Genomic DNA, 17,914 nt, shown 5'->3' with positions numbered 1-17,914 from the left:
CACCTGCACACTCATCCGGCTCCTGGGACGCATGAGCCGAGCTGGTCCGCAAGAGCAAAGTGCGTGAAGGAGGCATCTCGATGACCAGTGAGGGCCACGCTCAAAGCTATGCTGCACATGCTGCCCTGAACAGGGGCAGTGTTTGCTTCAGGGGCAATCACCCTACTAGGCCAGGTGCTTAAGTGCTGGCTAGGACCATCACCTCCAGAAGTCCCGGAGTTCGGGCCATGAGTTACTGATGCAGGTGGAACTGTGCTACGACACGGTTCCCATGTCCCAGCTCCTTGGGCTGACGCTGAATGCCACTCTGCAGCAGGTGACGTGACAGTCGGGCCTCAGTGTTTACTGAACCTCACTCCTGAGTGCAGAACACGGCAGGGAAACAGAGGAAGTGACAGACACGTGCCCTGGCTTGAGGAGCAGGGAATCTCGTGGGACAATGCAGCTCAAAATGACACAAAAGCACGGCGGAGTTCACTCGCTCGTGTGTTAAGCGACTGCTGGAGAGTCGGGAGTTGGAGAGATTTGTGGCATTAGCACTAGGTTTTACACGAAAGGCTAATTTTCCAGAAAGACATGATTTTTTGAAAGGGACACAGACTATTTGAGGTTAGAAAAAGGGCTCCTTTATTTTGATCTGGCAACCCACTCCAGTATTCTTGCCTGGAGAATCCCATGGACGGAGGAGCCTGGTGGGCTACAGTCCACGGGGTCGCAAAAAGTCGGACACAACTGAGCGACTTCACTTTATTTTGATCAAATGTTTAACACCTGTTATGGGCCAAGCACTATTCACAGGGAAATAAAGTGTATATAATACCTGCTTTAATGGGGCTTACAGTCTTGTAGATAAATCAGAAGTTACATAAACATATAAATACTTGCTTACTAACAGTAACAACGAAAAGAGTAGTGTGTTACTCAAGAGAACAGGAGAACCCTAATACAAACTATGAACTCAGGGCTGAGACCTGAATGAGGAGTAGGAATTTGCTAGAAAAGGGTAGGTGTGTAGAGCATTTCAGACAGAGAGCAGCACGTAGAAAAGTTCTGAATCAGGATAAAGCTAGTTCCTCTGAAGAAATGAAGAAAGGTTGAAGGGGCTTAAGAGCAGAAATTCAGAGTGGGAAGAGATTTGCAAATTTTATCCTGGGATTGTAATGGGAAGCCATTAAAGGGTTTAAGCAAGAAAGCAACAGCATTTACACTTTTAAAATGTCACTTGACTATCATATGGGGGATAGGCTGGATGGAGGGCAAGAACAGAGGTGGCAAGTTTGGTCAGAAATCCTCTGTTGGAGCAAGTGATAGGGGATGATGACATGTCCTACACTGGAAGAGGTGGGCATAGAAAGTGGTGGCTGGATTAGTTATCTGCGGGATGGGATCAGCAGGATTTGATAATGGAATGAATGTATGGGGAAGTATCTACAGTGATAAACAGATTTTTAGCTAAGGCAACCCAGGGACTGAAGGTATTACTAAAATGGGAAAGAATGGCAGAGGTGCAGCTTTTGGGTGGGAGCTATAGCAGAGATCAGGAGTGCAGGTTTGGATACATTGAGCTTGAGATTTCTTCCAGCCAGCCAAGTGGAAACTGTGTAGACACATACGCCTGTACTGCAGGTGACTCTGTATCCCAAAGGCCATCTGGTGCCCTTGGGATGGGTGAAATAACTATCCCTCCAGTACAGAATGAGAAGTGTCCCAATGAACTGCATTTTGAGGTCAGATAGAGGAACAGCCAGAAAAACAGCAGGAGAGCTAAATGATGGAAGTGATTCAAGACACAGGAAGCTGTCAACCATGCGGAATGTCGATGAAAAGGTAAGTGTCTGCTGGACCTGGAAATATGGAAAGCCCAGACGAACTGAGCAAGCGCAAATGTGGAACTGAGAGAAACCAGCTTGGAATAAACTGAAACGGTAACAGAGGTGGGTGGGTACAGTCAAACCTTCAGTAATGTTGGCTCTGCGGGAGGAGAGAGACAGGCAGGAGCTGTCTCCTGAAGGTGAGGCGTGAGCCCCCACTTCCTCAAGCTGCACCCAGGCCAAGGCTCTCCAAGCCCTACACCATCAGCCCTAAGCTGACCACAGCTGACCCTTACAGCTCTAGAAGACACCACGCCTAGGCGCGGAGGGAGCGGGAAGGGCCTTCAGCCACTGCCGACTCTCCCCCTCAGCTTTGCCTGCATCTTTGGGACATGAACCCCACTCCTTATTCTTGGGTATTGTACTCTAGCATTCAAAACTTCCATCATGGGGTGGAGGGAGGGATGGATTGGGAGCCTGAGATTAGCAGATGCAAACTATCACACATACAACAGATAAACAAGGGCCTACTGTGCTGTTACAGGAACTGTGCTCTATCCTGTGATAAACCGTAACAGAAAAGAATGTGTGTGTGTGTATCTGTGTCTGTGTGTGTACACACATATATGCTTGTGCTTAGTCACCCAAGTCATGTCTGACTCTTTGTGACCCCATGGACTGTAGCCTGCCAGTCTCCTCTGTCCATGGGATTCTCTAGACAAGAATATGGGGGTGAGTTGCCATGCCCAGCTCCAGGGGATCTTCCCAACCCAGAGATAGAACCCAGTCTCCCACATTGCTGTGGATTCTTTATGGGCTGAGCCCCTCTCAAATATATATATAGGCTAATCACTCCACTGTACAGCAGAAATGGGCACAACACTGTAAGTCACCTATATCAATAAGCAAGAAAAAAACAAAACAAAACGAAAGACCTGTTCCATCATAAGGGTCTTAAGTCTCTACTGCAAAGCTCCTGTATGCCCAAGAGTCACTGAAAGGGTATGAAGCGCTTCCTCATACTCTTTTGGTTAGAAGATCTGATCTCAACCTTCCCTTTTCCAGATCTACTCTTCTAGGCCTTCCCAACAGACCCTTTCTGACTTTATCCCCCACTGTTCTTCACCTTGAAAGTTCCTCTCCTGCCTTTCTGTGCCCCTTTCTATTTTCCTACCTCCATGCAGTTGCTGTTTTTGCCCTTTAAAACTAGTCCCTCCTCCTTGCCTGGCTGAATCTCACCCATCCCTTGCATCCAGCTTGAGTCTTTACAGATCTAGAACACTTGGCCTGGTCCCTTTCACTGGCATTTCTCCTATACTACTTGGGAGCACTGGCCTTTTCTGCCTGTGCCCCTCCTTACCTCCTGCACTGAGGAACACTGAAGCTGCCCGCTTATTCCTTTGTTTTCTTTGCTGGCACTGGTACGTCACAGGCAGTTGGTAAAATAAACATTTGTTTATTGATGAGTTGATTGAGAAAATCCCGTGGTTCTTCCTCCCTGAAGGATGAAGCCTTGCAGCAGTCTTTGCAGGGCTGCAGGAGCAGGCTCATCAGGGCCAAATGAGAAAGAAATGGGGGCCACAAGCATTAATAGTCTGCTTCCTACAGAATCAGTAGGGGGAGTTTCAAGTCACTTGAGTTCAAGTTCAAATTAAGCTCTGGCCATCCTGACCATCAGCTATTTCAAATGCTCCTGTAGAAGACTTCCCTTTCTTGGAAATGTGGAGAAATTTAAACCATGAAAGCTCATGTTTTCTTTAAACCTATAGATAAAGTTTTCTTGGCATTTTAAGTTGCAGGTTTCCTCTGGCATAGGCCCTTTTAAATGTTGAAAAAGGCAGTTTTATAACCTATAGTCTCTCATCATACCATGCTTCATGTAACAATACCATTACACAGGGGTGAAAATTCAGCCTGCGGTGTTTTCTCCACTCAAGGTACTGGCTAAAATGGACATAATAACTAATAGGCTGCAGTGACTTTCATACAGTATGGGTTTCTATCAGAAAGTTTACATTGGCCAAGTTTTCAGGGCCAAAACATTTTGTGGAAATTGGTTCAATCAAATCCAGGCTCCAAAGTGGCCTTAAACACACACAGCCATTATTGTAGCCACAAAGACAGGAGGCCCCTGGACACAAATCTAAAATAATATGCTTTATGATTTCTTGGGGACTATTTTTGTCCCCCGCCAACAACAACATGAAAAGCAAGAATCTTAAAATACTGAAAGTGGTAGTTTAAAGGCAGAACTTTTTTTTTTTTTCCCCTCTAAATCCCAAAGGCAAGAACTCAGCAAGGAAGGGTCAGGGAGAATGTGTCCCTCTCAGCAGACACCAAGTCACACCCTAAAGTGGGTTCCCATGTAGACACATCTTCTCATAGAGTCAAGAAAGTTCAACTACCATGTCTGTTTATACTTCTCCTGAAGTAGAATATATTCTCTTTTATGAAAGAACGATTTATTTACTTTCAGATTACTAATTTACAGGAGATGTGAGGCGGCAGAGACTCTTGGCTGTGCAGTCTTGGGAAAAGTAAGACTTTCGGCTCAGTCCCTCCTAGTGTCTCTCAGAGTGGCCCCAGGCTGCAATTACTGCCCTCAGCCAATGCTGCACACTGCCGTCAGGGCCAGGCCAAGAGAACAAACATGAGGATGCCCTTGCCCTGTCTGGGGCTTTCTCTGATTTAGCTGGAAATAATAAGTTTCTTAAAAAAAAAATCTTTAAGAGACACACATGTTCAGATATAATAATTCTTTTGAGGGGGTGTATGTTTCTAAATGGCACGTGTGTTAGTTGCTCAGTCGTGTCCGACTCTTTGAGACTGTAGCCCACCAGGCTCCTCTGTCCGTGTGATTCTTTAGGCAAGAATACTGGAGTGGGTAGCCATTTCCTTCTCCAGGGGATCTTCCCAACCCAGGGACTGAACTGGGATCTCTTGAACTGCAAGCAGATTCTTTACTGTTTGAGCCATCAGAATTCACCCCAAATAAGATTTCCTCTATTTCTCACATCCAGCTGCCTTCCGGAAAGACAAGAACACTCTGGGTGCAGAGACAGAGCAAACCGGGCTGTCACACTTCTTCCTTAGGAAGGAGCTTTCTCCAGCATTGTATTTTTATGATTAGAGAGGAAAGTTCAGACTCTCTGGGGTAGGGAAAAGGGTGGGAGTGGGAGCCAGGAGAGACAAAGCAACCTGTCAGAATTCCTTTTAGCACCTATGACTAGTGTTAACTTACATGCTCCCAAAGTGCAATAAAAAGCCTGCAAACTGCTGTTAAAAAGATAGTTTGACCTTTTAAAATGGAAACTCTCCCACCTTATATCCATATTCAAAAGATGAACCTAGGGAACTCTGGAGTTTTAGATTACTAATGAAATGAGGCTGACTTTCCCGAAGAGGGTTTCCCTACGGGCTGCAAGCTAATTAGGCTGTTCTAGACCTACATTGTAACAGCAGGCAAAATGCAGGCCCCAAACCTTTTAGCCATTGTAGTTGCCAACTGTCCAGAGTGTACTTCTGAAAGGAGTCTGGCAGGGAGTTATGAAAATTTAGTTAATAAAAAAGTCCTGGACGCGACTGTCAGCAGCCTGCGGTTCCGGGTCAGGCTGTCGGCCCCTGGCGGCAGAGGAGTCGCCGCGATCCCGGGTCTCCACCGCAGCTGCGGAGCCCGGCGCGCGCCGAGCGGCGCTGCTGAAAGAAGTTGGAGAGCTCCCAGCTCTCCAACAGAATTCGGCGGTGGGCGCTGGGGAATCCCTCCCAGAGCCGGAGAATAAAGTTTTGGAGTAAGTAAAGACCCTAGACCGACATGAGACCCATACTTTCACTGAGCACAGACACGTATCGCACCACACCAATCAGAGGCTGCTCGCACAAGGCCATCAGCCTCGCTCCGCTGGGACGCGCCCGGAGCCTTCCCACTCCCACCACCTCCAGTACTCTTCCGGAGGGCGCTGAGCCAGAGAGGTGGCTGTCGGCGGTGCGGTTCCGGATGGAAACGCCTCCAGGCTTTCCGGTTCGGGGGACAAGAGCTCGAAGTCAACAGTCGAAGGAACAAGGGCAGACCAAGTCCAGGCTGGACGCCTGGGACCTTCCTCTCCAAACCGGCTCGGGTTTCTCCAAAGCACGCGCGGTACAGCCCACACGCCCCAGGCACCACACTACTCTCTACAGGTTCCCCCAAACTCTTCCCCAGAAGCCCTGCAAACCACAGACGGCGCCCCGAAACTCCCAGGGCACTAGCCAGCCACCCCCACCTCCGTCTCTTGAACCCTCCTCAGAGCGTTCTTCCCGCCCCGCACCGTGCGCCTAGCATTCGTAGGGAAGCAGAAGCAAACCGCGAGAAAATGCCTTCGCGAGGAGCCTCCCTACACACATCAGCCCTGTCACTGAAACAAAAGCGTAGGGAGGAGGGAGATGGAAAAGGAGGCGGGAGGAAGGTTTATAAAAGGGATGGGGAGAGCAGTAAGAAGGAGCTGGGGAGGAGGGTCGGGGTGAGGAGAGACCCCGCCACGAAGCCCGCTCCTACTCCGCGCGGCCGGTAGCTTACATGCCCAGGTCGCTGTAGGTGTTGAAGAACTCCATCTGGTTGCACGCCTGGATCCAGCCCACCACCCAGGTCTCGTGGCGGGGGATGGGGGGCATGACCACGCGGGCCGAAGCTTTGAAGTAGGGGGTCTTGTAGCGCAGGACGATGGGCGAGGTCTCCTCGATGCGCGTGGGGCATTGGTCGATGGTGGCGCACACATCGTACACGACGATGTTCTCGCGCCGGATCCGTGCCTTGCAGGTAATGCTTTGGATACAGCCCATCCTGCCGCCCGGCGCCGGCGCGGCGCGGCGTGGGGCAGCGCCGGGGACCGCGCGGGCAGCCGGGGGCGCCCGTCACACCGGCATGGCGACGCGCCGCCCGCTCTGGGTCCGGCTCAGCTCGCGCCTAAGAGCGGGGAGCCGCCGCCGGGCATCCTCCGAGGCAGCCCCCTCCTCTCGCCGCCTTGCGGGGTCCCGGCTGCCCCGACGCCCGCCCCCCCCGCCCACGCCCGCCCCCTCTCTCCCGCAGGGCGCGCGGAGAGCGTGCGCTCCTAGAAGGCAGCGGGCGCCCCCGCCAGCTCCAGGGCCCGAGCGGAGGGCAGGGAGGGGAGCGGCGCTGCGAGGAGTGATGCCCACCCCGGGCCGGAGCCCCCCGCCCCTCGCCGGAGAGGAGGAGGCGGCAGCGGCGGCGGCATGGAGCCGGGGGAGGGCGGCGGCGGCGGCGGCAGCGCCGGGTCTGTCTGCCTCCGCGGCGGCAGCGGCAGCAGCCGCCGCCGCCGCCGCCGCGGCCGCCGCCGCTGCATGAACCTCTGCACCGCGGCGGCCCCCCGCGTGCAGCGCACCCAGCGGCGGGCGAGCGGGCGGCCGGAGCAGCAGGCGGAGGCAGGCGGAGGCAGCCGTGGCAGCGGCGGAGACCTGCGCTCCCGCCGGCCCCGCCCCGCAGCTGGGCCGTAGCGACACTCCTCTGCCGGGCCGCCGCGGGCTCAGGGCCGCCAGGGGCTGTGACCCAGGGTGGAAGGCCCCAAGGGCAGGGCAGTCCGGGACGAGATCCGCGGAGGAAGCTGGCTGAACGCCATGAGTTTTGTCCCTCTCCGGCTGCCGTTCGGGTCGGGCTGGGGGGGGGGGGGGTGCTGCGTAAGGGTGGGGGTGTTTAAAGGGCCGCCAGCGCCGGGGTGGGGCCCGACACGTGGGTCTTGGGAGGGGCGGGGCTGCAGTGGGTGGCTCTCCAGGGGTGGGCTTGGGGGTTGTGGGGACCCCTCCTGGGTTGGGTGGGTGGGACCGAGAAGGGCGGGGCGCTGTCCAGAGTCTGGGTGGGAACGCGGCAGTGAACCTTTGGGGCAGCCTAAGGGTTAAGGGAGCAGCTATATCTGAGATTGGCCCGCCATTTATAATGTAGTTTGTTAAGAATTAGGCTTGAGCTCCCCTAGTATTTTACCCTGAAGAAGGCCGAAGTCTGGGCTCCAGTATGGTGCTAAATGCAGTGAATTTACGTCTTTCCCTGACTGGGTTTGCCCTGGAAGCTTTTCTTTGCCCCACTCTACACGGTGAGGGTATCCAGAGAATTCTTCCGTGCCCTAACACGCCAAGAGTTTTGGTTGAAGCTCGAACTCAGCTTCACTCATCATCTGCCTTCATCCAAATCTTTTCCTTCTTAGAAAACCGTCTTTCAGCAAACCCCTACCCATTGGGAGATTAGAGCAGTAGTGAACGTACCCTAAACGCTGCATTTTGAATGTAGCTGTGACCCCAGACGGGTTAGGCTTGCGATACAGACTGGCTGCATTAGAATGCTTAGCAGCCTTCTTGAGGTTGCCCAAGGTAACCTGTGACCTGTTAAGTACAAGGAGAACTTGAGAACATTTTTGGAACCAGGCTGGATTTAAATAGTAACTGCTTAATGGTACAAGTCCAGGGCCATTTGTAGTAATCCATCTGTCCTGTAAAAATCCTGGATCTCAGGGACCTGTTCTTTCCTTTGCTTGTGCCATGTGACTGGCCCGCAGTACCTGCACAGCAGTTTCTGTGAGTGAATGAATGAGTGAACAAAAAAACAGCATCACAGTAACTGTTCTGTGGAGACTGCCACCACAGATGTTGGGCATTGTGTACAGTGTGGTGCCCTGTGTCTGACATTGCCCTCTAAAATGCCAAACAGAAAAAAAAAAAAAAAAGGTTTTACTAGGCATTTTTTCCCATTTGTATTTTTAAAGCCGATACCTTCTTTTTAAGTATTTCTTCCATGGTCATTGAGCATTTGTTGGATCCAGTGTCCAGGTGTGAAATGTTCTGACTTAGGCTGCACAGGACGCTGGTTAGAGTTAGTCTTCAGCTAAGGACAGATGTGATGAGTAATTTAAAAGTCAGTTGAGATCTAAAAGTACCCTATCCTTATTTTAACTTTCCTGGCATCTTGATTCAGGTTAGAGTTAACAAAAAAATGTAGTTTTTGCCCTTTGATAACATGCTTCTCTCATTTTACCATGTAACCACCAATCTAGATCGCTGGTCCTTCCATTCAGCAAACACTGACTGCGTGGCAGGAGCCAAGCATCGTGCTAAATACTAGGATTCAAAGACAAGAGCTTGTGGATCATGGAAGAAGATAACTTTGTTACCACGTTCTTGCTGTAAACTGTGACATGTGCTTTAATAGCATGTTTTCAGGGCCACAGGAGCCCAGATAGAGGAGCCACTGAGAGGTTCACACGTGGCTCTCCTGAAGCAGTGGCATTTGAATTGAATCTAGCAGGACTGGTAGAAATTCGGTAAGAGTACAGGAGTGAAAAGGCCGTGCAGCACAAGAATTGGATAGATACAAAAATGCATAGAGGTATGAAAGAACACAGCATAATTAGGAAAGTAAGCAGCTCACAGTTAATGCAATTCTCAAAGTGTTATGTGTAGACCCATGGGCATCAGACTCACTGGCCAGTTATTGATGGAACCATATTTTTATCTTCAGTGGAAACTAATGAATGCAAGATTTGCATTTTGAGAAAAATTACTCTCTATCAACTTGGGGGATAGAGGAAGGACAGGTTAGAGGCACTGTGTCAGAATACTGTGATGCCAGATGATTTGGGTCTCAGCTAGGGCAGTGGCAGGGGACTGGAGAGGCCCAACTGCTTTTGAGAGTCATTTAAGAGTTAACATCGATTTACTTGGTAACTGATTAGATATTGAGAGAAGAGTCTGGCCAGTTCTAAGCTTTCCAGCTTCAGCAATTAAATACGTGTGATCCTAATAGCCAAAACAAGGTGACAAGTGGAAGCAGATTGAGGTCGTGTGTTGTCATGTTAAGTGTGAGGTATTTTGGGGAGGGGGCCAGACTGAAGTCTCAGTGGTTATTAAGTTACAGGAAATAGACTAAGGGAAAAGCATTCAGTTGGGGGAATTTAGTTGTCTATGTTGATTTGTCAGGCTGCAATTTTGTGGATAAATATTATTCTTTGTCTTCTGGTAATACATACTGAGCCTTCATAAACAGGGAAGGGCAATAGTACTCTTCTCCAAATTATAAGAAAATCATATAAAAGAGATTATATCTTGTTTTTCCAACTTAAAAATGAGAACATGTTATATCCAGTAGAGTGCCAATAAAATATAATTCATTATTCACAGACGTGGACCCCTGACATTCTCAAAGTGTTCATCCATGACCTTCATGAGTCTCCAGAATCATGAATATCACTATGACATATAATTTCCCCTATAAAAAGCAGTAAAGTGTAACTGAAAAATGCAAAGGATCTTTTTTAGACTCTTAATGGTTCTATAAATATGGGGCCAAGGTAATTTCTAAAGCTTCTTAAATAAATTTTGCCATTAAAATAAACTCTTTACTTCATTACATATGTACCTTATTAACTCCATATTTCTCTGACTCTGCAAAGGAAAAAAAGTTAATCACAGTGTGAGAATTACTACATAGATGCCAATGAGAAAAGAGGTAAGCTGTGCTGGGGCACAAATGCCAGGTGTGAGGTGTGATCCATTCACTAGTAAATGGGTGGCAAGTACACTCTGGCCTCCTAGCAGACCATTCAGATTTGTGTCTCAGCAAAGTAACTACAGGAATATTTCAGATCACTCAATAAAGACTATTTTCATTCATGAACATTCAGTCTGCAAAGAGCAATGGGCTGCTGCATGTGGCTCAAACCAGAGCCCTCAGAAGTGCGACGATGCCTCTGTGCTGCTCTTGTAAGTTTCTCTTCCTCTCTTGGTAAAGTCTCCCCTGCCTCTGTGAGCATCATGTACCTGCCACTATTAGCATCTTTCCTGCTCTTTCGTGGTTGTTTGCTCACTCTTGTCTCCCTCAGCAGGCTGTACACCTCTCAAGGGGATGTGTCATCTGCCCTGTTGCCCAGCCTGGTGGCTGGGACCTAGGAGCTGCTCAGTAAATGTCTGAATGACTAAATTTATTTTTTTAATCTGATAAAATACTATTTCCCATAACTTAACTATGAGCACTGTCTCTTTACTTTAAGCATATTTTTTTTGTATTTTTAATTAATTTTATTTATTTATCTTTGGCTATGCTAGGTCTTCGTTGCTGCATGAGGGCTTTTCACTAGTTGTCGTGTGTGGGCTTCTCATTGTGGTGGCTGCTTTTGTGGAGCACGGTTCCAGCGTGTGCAGGCTCGGTAGTTTTGGTGTATGAGCTTTGTTGCTCCATGGCATGTGGGATCTTCCCGGACCAGGGACTGAACCCGTACCTTCTGCACTGGCATGCAGATTCTTTACCACCGAGCCACCAGGGAAGCCCAATGAACATATATTTTTTAATCTACTTCTTTCTGCATGACACCTCTTTGTCCTCCACTCGCTTTGTCTCTCTCTCTAGCATCCCTCAGTTTAGTTCAGTTCAGTCGCTCAGTCATGTCTGACTCTTTGCGACCCCATGAATTGCAGCACGCCAGGCATCCCTGTCCATCACCATCTGCCAGAGTTTACTCAGACTCACGTCCGTTGAGTCAGTGATGCCATCCAGCCATCTCATCCTCTGTCATTCCCTTCTCTTCCTGCCCCCAATCCCTCCCAGCATCAGAGTCTTTTCCAATGAGTCAACTCTTTGCATGAGGTGGCCAAAGTACTGGAGTTTCAGCTTTAGCATCGTTCCTTCCAAAGAAATCCCAGGGTTGATCTCCTTCAGAATGGACTGGTTGGATCTCCTTGCAGTCCAAGGGACTCTCAAGAGTCTTCTCCAACACCACAGCTGAAAAGCATCAATTCTTTGGCACTCAGCTTTCTTCACAGTCCAACTCTCACATCCATACATGACCACAAGAAAAACCATAGCCTTGACTAGATGGACCTTAGTTGGCAAAGTAATGTCTCTGCTTTTCAATATGCTTTCTAGGTTGGTCATAACTTTTCTTCCAAGGAGTGTCTTTTAATTTCATGGCTGCAGTCATCATCTGCAGTGATTCTGGAGCCCCCCAAAATAAAGTCTGACACTGTTTCCACTGTTTCCCCATCTATTTCCCATGAAGTGATGGGACCAGATGCCATGATCTTAGTTTTCTGAATGTTGAGCTTGGTGTCAAATCAATGCCCTTTGTCTTGAGCACTATTATCTACTCTCGAAGGTTATCAGTCCTAAACACCAAGAAATGGAAAAGCTTTAATGACAGGACCTCAGAGACAATCACTCCTTGTGAATAACTTCGTTCGAGTTTGTTCTCAGGGCACACACACAATTCCTCCTTTGTACTTCATGCTTCTGATGTTCTTGCGCATGACAGAGCCTCTCAGTTCTCCGAGTGAGAGCCCTAGAGCACACTCTCCAGGATGTTGGCCTCTGTATCCCCTTTACAACCCTCTCCCTCAGCCTCCAGTGACCCCACACTCCATGTTTCCAGAAGCTGGTCAGTCTCTGACTTTCTTTTTCCTGTCAGTTGACTCATTACTCAATTTGTCAAGTGAGCTTTTTGGAAACTCTGGGTCACAAAGGCCTATTTTCTAGTTGATCTTGGTAAGAGTTTTCAGAGACTGTAACAGACCACCAAAAATTGTTGAGGAATTACCCCTGGAACTTCTTAAAAGGGAGATAATTTCTATTTGACTTAGACGGTCCGAAGGCAAGCAAGGGGTTAACTGAATTCTCAAGATCTTAGAGAATATGATTAAAGAAATGACTCTTTCGGGGGTAAAGCCCTCCTACCACCACTTCAAGTCAGAGTAACCAGTTTCTTTTCCAAGCTCGGCTAAGAAGCCTTACAGGAAGTGGACCCTGGCAATGGACTCAGGCTGCTTTGCTGAATGCGTTCAGCTCAAGGTGCAGCAGCTTCTTCAAGTGGCCAGTATTCATCAAGTTTTTCTAGCAGCCTCGCATTACAATAGGCTGCAGACACTACCAAGGATGCTTTAGTTGGTGAGCTATCTTGTTGAATGTCATTTGTGCCTGTCTTTGCCACAAAATCCTTTTCTCAGTCCTTACATGCAGGGCTTGATGCTCTTCTTTTTAAAATACATACAGCATGTGCTTTTTTTTTAAAAAAAAAATTTGTTTACTTGGCTGCGCTGGATCTTAGATGCAACATGTAGGATCTACTTTCCTGACAAGGGATTGAACCTGGACCCCCTGCATTGGGAATACAGAGTCTTAGCCACTGGACAACTAAGGATATCCCTTGAAGCCTTTCTTTTAATTCCAGGATTCTGCAAATCCCAGTTCTCTTGGCTTCTCTGACTCCTTTTGCTTCCTGCCTTCCCCCAGGGTATATTTCCTAAGAAGCCCTCCTCCCCAGCCTGAACTCCCTCAAGTCATTTACCCATGTTGCTGGTTTTAACTATTATTTTCTTGAAAAAAAAATTTTTTTTTAACTTTATTTTCCTTTCAATGCTGTATTGGTTTTGCCATACATCAACATGAATCCACCACAGGTGTACACGTGTTCCCAATCCTGAACCCCCCTCCCCACTTCCCTCCCCGTACCATCTCTCTGGGTCATCCCAGTGCACCAGCCCCAAGCATGCTGTGTCCTGCATCAAACTTAGACTGGTGATTCATTTCTTATATGATATTATACATGTTTCACCCAAATCATCCCACCCTCTCCCTCTCCCACAGAGTCCAAAAGACTGTTCTATACATCTGTGTCTCTTTTGCTGTCTCGCATAGAGGGTTATCATTACCATCTTTCTAAATTCCATATATCTGTGTTAGTATACTGTATTGGTGTTTTTTTTTTTCTGGCTTACTTCACTCTGTATAATAGGTTCCCATTTCATCCACCTCCTTAGGACTGATTCAAGTGTATTCTTTTTAATGGCTGAGTAATACTCCATTGTGGGTATGTACCACAGCTTTCTTATCCATTCATCTGCTGATGGACATCTAGGTGGTTATTTTCAAAATTATTTATTATTCAGTGATGTCTTCCAAGTTCTTCCCTCCAGCCCAAATATTTCCTGAGCTCAACACCAGCTTGTCCATCTGCCTCTAGATGTTTCCATGTGGACATACTGCCAACTTCTTCATCTCAGTGAGTTGGCACTTCTCTTCCTGCAAACCAGGGTCTCCTCTTGATGACCTTGTTTCTAGGTGAAGCTTCCTCCCTCTCCATCTTTGCCATTCTCCTCCCACACATCAAGGCAGAGCAAATTTTGATCCTAATCCCACCTATTCTAGAAACTTCAGGTAGTTTTTGTTATTATTTGAATTCACTGCAGATCTTTTGAATTGGTATTGAAGTGCTCCATTGATGGAACCCCACGTAGTGCTTCTAGCCTTTTTTTCTCTGCTTCTACTATACCCTGGATTTCAGGCCAAGCAGATGGCTCACCCGTCCCTCAAGAGGTCTCCATTCTTTCCTCTTCTCTCTTTGTAAGTTATGTTGTTGACTGAAAGTTCATATCCCACCCTGCTCCACACAATCATAATAATAGAATGGTGTATGTCTCACTGATTCCTCCTCTAGGTCTGTGAGGTAGTATCATTATCCTCTTTTACAGACAGTGGTGCCAAGAGAGTAGGAATCTGCCCCAGGATCAAAACTAGCAAGTGGTTGTGCCAAGATTCAGATCTCTGTCTGACCACACACTCTGACCCCCTGACTCATGAGACCTTCTGCAAGCACTTCAGCTAGCTATGATCTTTTCAACCCCTGAACTCCTGCTCAGAGCATACACTGAACACTGAATAACTCATACATGAATGAATAGAATAATAGCAATTTTAATAGCTTTATAAGATTAAAGGAGAAGAAAGCATTAAGGATAAATCCAAATTTCTAGGCTAATTTGAGAGAAGGAGAGTTTGGTGGGTTGGGGGTTGCAGTGATCTTGATATCGGGATATATCTGCGCATCCAAATGAAGCTACCCCATGGGGAAGTCATTGATGAGTATGTCTCATCTGAGTTGTCATTTTAGAAATTGTGGTTTATTTTATTTATGCATTTCAGAGCACACAGCGCAGCTTGTGGGATCTTAGTTCCCTGACCAGAGATTGAACCCGTGCCCCCGCAGTGGAAGAGCAAAGTCCTAACCGCTGGACTGCCAGAGAACTCCCCGGAAATTACAGCTTAGTGCAGTTCCTTCTATCATATTTCCTTCCTTCCTTTTATGTCTTTTGCCTTCCCTTCTTTATTTTCCTTCAGAAATGTCATTGAGACTTTTCTTAGTATCTGATATAGGATGGTGCTTACAGTTGTATATGTAAGATACTACATCCTGTTCTTACCTTGTTCATAGTGCTCACCCTTTAAAAAATACTATTTATTATATATCTTTCTCATGAATACATTATCATCTTAAGTTTGTGCCTTATATTTAATTTGATTTTGTGTCTTTAGTTCTAAACACAGTGCCTGGCACGTAGTAAATGCTCAAATGATATTGAGTAAAGAGTCGTATGGTGCAGAAGAAAAGAAAGGATATTTCGGGCTGAGATCAGTGCTTCTTAAATTATAATGCATGTATAAATCCCCTGGAGACCTTCTTAAAAGATTGATTCAATAGGTCTGGGGTGGGAGCATGGGGGGCCCAGAAATGAGATTCTGCCTTTGTAGTCAGTTTCTAGGTCCTTGTTATTCAAAATGTGGTTTGTGGACTCATAGCATTAGTATACAAGTTGAGAAGCATGATGGAGAGGATGGTGTGTAAGGAAGAAGCAGGAAATTTAGTGTGGCAGAGAATAGCCCCTGAAAGGGCAGGCATGGGGATTGACGAGCCCAGAAAGGAGGTTAGGACCAGAGCCCATGGCTCCCAGGTATAGTGGAAGGCTAATGCAGTTGGAGTCAGGCATGCCGTACTGTACTTCGTTGGAGTCAGGGATGCTGTACTTCGTTGCTCAGTCATGTCCGACTCTTTGCAACCCCATGGACTGGAGCCCACCAGGCTCCTTTGTCCATGGGGATTCTCCAGGCAAGAGGACTGGAGTGGTTGCCATGGCCTCCCCCAGGGAGTCTTTCCAACCCAGAGACTGAACCCAGGTCTCCGACATTGCAGGCAGATTCTTTATGAGCTGAATCAGAGTCAGACATACTTGAGTTCTAATCTCAGTTTGGACAAGTACTGGTGGTACAATGTCATTGCTCCTAATTCTCACTTTCCTTGTATACACATGAGAACAGGGAAAGCAAAATGTCTTCTTCACAAGGCTGCTGTGAGCATTAAGTCAACGTAAATTTTCTAGATCAATGCCTGGCCCATGGTGGGCGCTCAATAAATGGTAGTGATCATCATTACCAGGGTAGGTGATGGACAGTGTGAGTCTGGGCAGACAGAGAAAATATCATTTCTGCCTATAGGGATTTCTAGAGTGGATGAATCATCAATGTGATAAGCCTGGCTATTGCCTCTCCCATCTCTATTTTGGTCATACTTCCCTGGTGGCTCAGATGGTAAACGCGTATGCCTACAATGAGGGAGACCGGGGTTCAATCCCTGGGTCAGGAAGATCCCCTGGAGAAGGAAATGGCAACCCACTCCAGTACTCTTGCCTGGAAAATCCCATGGACGGAGGAGCTTGGTAGGCTACAGTCCATGGGGTCGCAAAGAGTCAGATACGACTGAGAGACTTCACTTCTTTAGAGGCTTCTCTATTTTGGGTTCATGACTCAAGGGGATAAACTGTAAACTGATTTCATGGCATGAGGCCCCAGGTGAGATTTCACTCACAGTAGATCAGGTCAGTAAACACCCTCAGCAGAAGGCAGGCACCTGGATTTGCTTTGCTGTCAACCACATTTCTTTTAGACAACTTCCCTTTGGTCTTCTTACTTCACTCAGGTTATCCTGCCAAACACCAACTAATCTTGGAAGAGGTATGTCTGACCAAATTCTTTCATGTGGGTCAGATAGTAGAATTTGTTGGAGCAACAGTTCGGTGTCATTGTCTATCCACACTTCTCATTAGTTGCTGTCCAGCCCTTGTGCTGTGTGGGAAGCAGACCCCTACTTGTCCTCAAACACACCCTTCTTCAGCTCCTTTGTCTCTGTTTGTGTTCAGTCCTCATCAGCCAGAGCACTAGTCTCCAGAACAGTCTCCACTGGAGGAGAGGAAGAAAATAATAAAATTCCTATTTTATTTGTGTTTTATTAACGACTATACAGTATCAGTGTTGTGGTACTGATGGATACAACTTATAAATAAACAGGCAAACCCACATGGCAACTACTGATCTTTTATCTTTGCACTTGTCTAGTTGCAATTCCTTCTAGTCTGGTCTGGGCTCAATCCCATCTTGTATATTACACTGAGGATTATCTTTTGTTTCCAATCTCTTTGAAAAAGTTGAAATTAGTTAATTTGCAATGTGGGTTAGCTTCAAGTGTACAGCAAAGTGATCTGAAAAAGAATATATATATTCTTTTCAATTTTTTTCCTTTATAGGTTATTACAAAACATTGCATATAGTTCCCTGTGCTATATATTAGGTCCTTGTTATTTATCTATGTTATGTGTATATGTTTATCTATATTGGGTATACTATGGTAGTGTATATACGTTAACACTAAGCTCCTAATTTATCTGCCTTATACCAAAGATTCTCTTTCTAAAATGTATTTCTCATTATTCACTGGCCTGTCTAAAGTCATTCATTCATTCATATGCTGCCACGCAGCTGCCACCAGTCAGGCACTATTATATTCTAGACTTACAAAGATGAGTGAGATGCCACCCTTGCCTTTACAGAATCCAGGAAAGTAGGCTCCTTGTGATCTCCTGCTCCACCACGTGATGAAAGATTTTGTAATCTGCAACCTAATTTCCAAACTCTCCTGTTTACATTTAGTCACACCGAGGTGATTAGCATTGCCTAATTTTCACCTGTGGGCTCTCCGCTTTACATTTTACATTCTGCAAAAATGTAAACGCCATAAGGGCAGGGATCTTTGTATTCCAAATGCCAGTGTATAGTGGGTGCTTAATAAACACTTACTGACTGCAGGACTACTTAGTGTGTGTTGATTCCCTTCCTCATTAAGATCTTTTATCTCTGTCGCATATCTTTCACATAGCCAAGTCATCCTTCAGATCTCAGCCTAAATGCCACTCCTTCAGCAACGCTTTTGACTTCCCAGACTCAGTGAGGGCTCACTATTGTGCATCCTTAAATC

The 17,914-nt window shown here is 47.1% G+C and overlaps 1 protein-coding gene across 1 annotated transcript in view; it reads right to left on the bottom strand.

The window, feature by feature from the left end:
- The window catches only part of FAM78B (family with sequence similarity 78 member B), a 91,474-nt gene extending 84,848 nt beyond the window's left edge, over positions 1–6,626 (bottom strand). The window contains exon 1 of the mRNA XM_068966199.1: positions 6,364–6,626. Within this exon, the coding sequence (XP_068822300.1) occupies positions 6,364–6,626 (263 nt within the window). The remainder of the gene's footprint in view (positions 1–6,363) is intronic.
- Between the last annotated feature and the right edge of the window lie 11,288 nt (positions 6,627–17,914).

This window comes from Capricornis sumatraensis, chromosome 2 (genome assembly GCF_032405125.1).
Source record: "Capricornis sumatraensis isolate serow.1 chromosome 2, serow.2, whole genome shotgun sequence".
Classification (NCBI taxonomy): Eukaryota; Metazoa; Chordata; class Mammalia; order Artiodactyla; family Bovidae; genus Capricornis; species Capricornis sumatraensis.
This window is presented reverse-complemented; position numbering and strand designations above follow the sequence as displayed.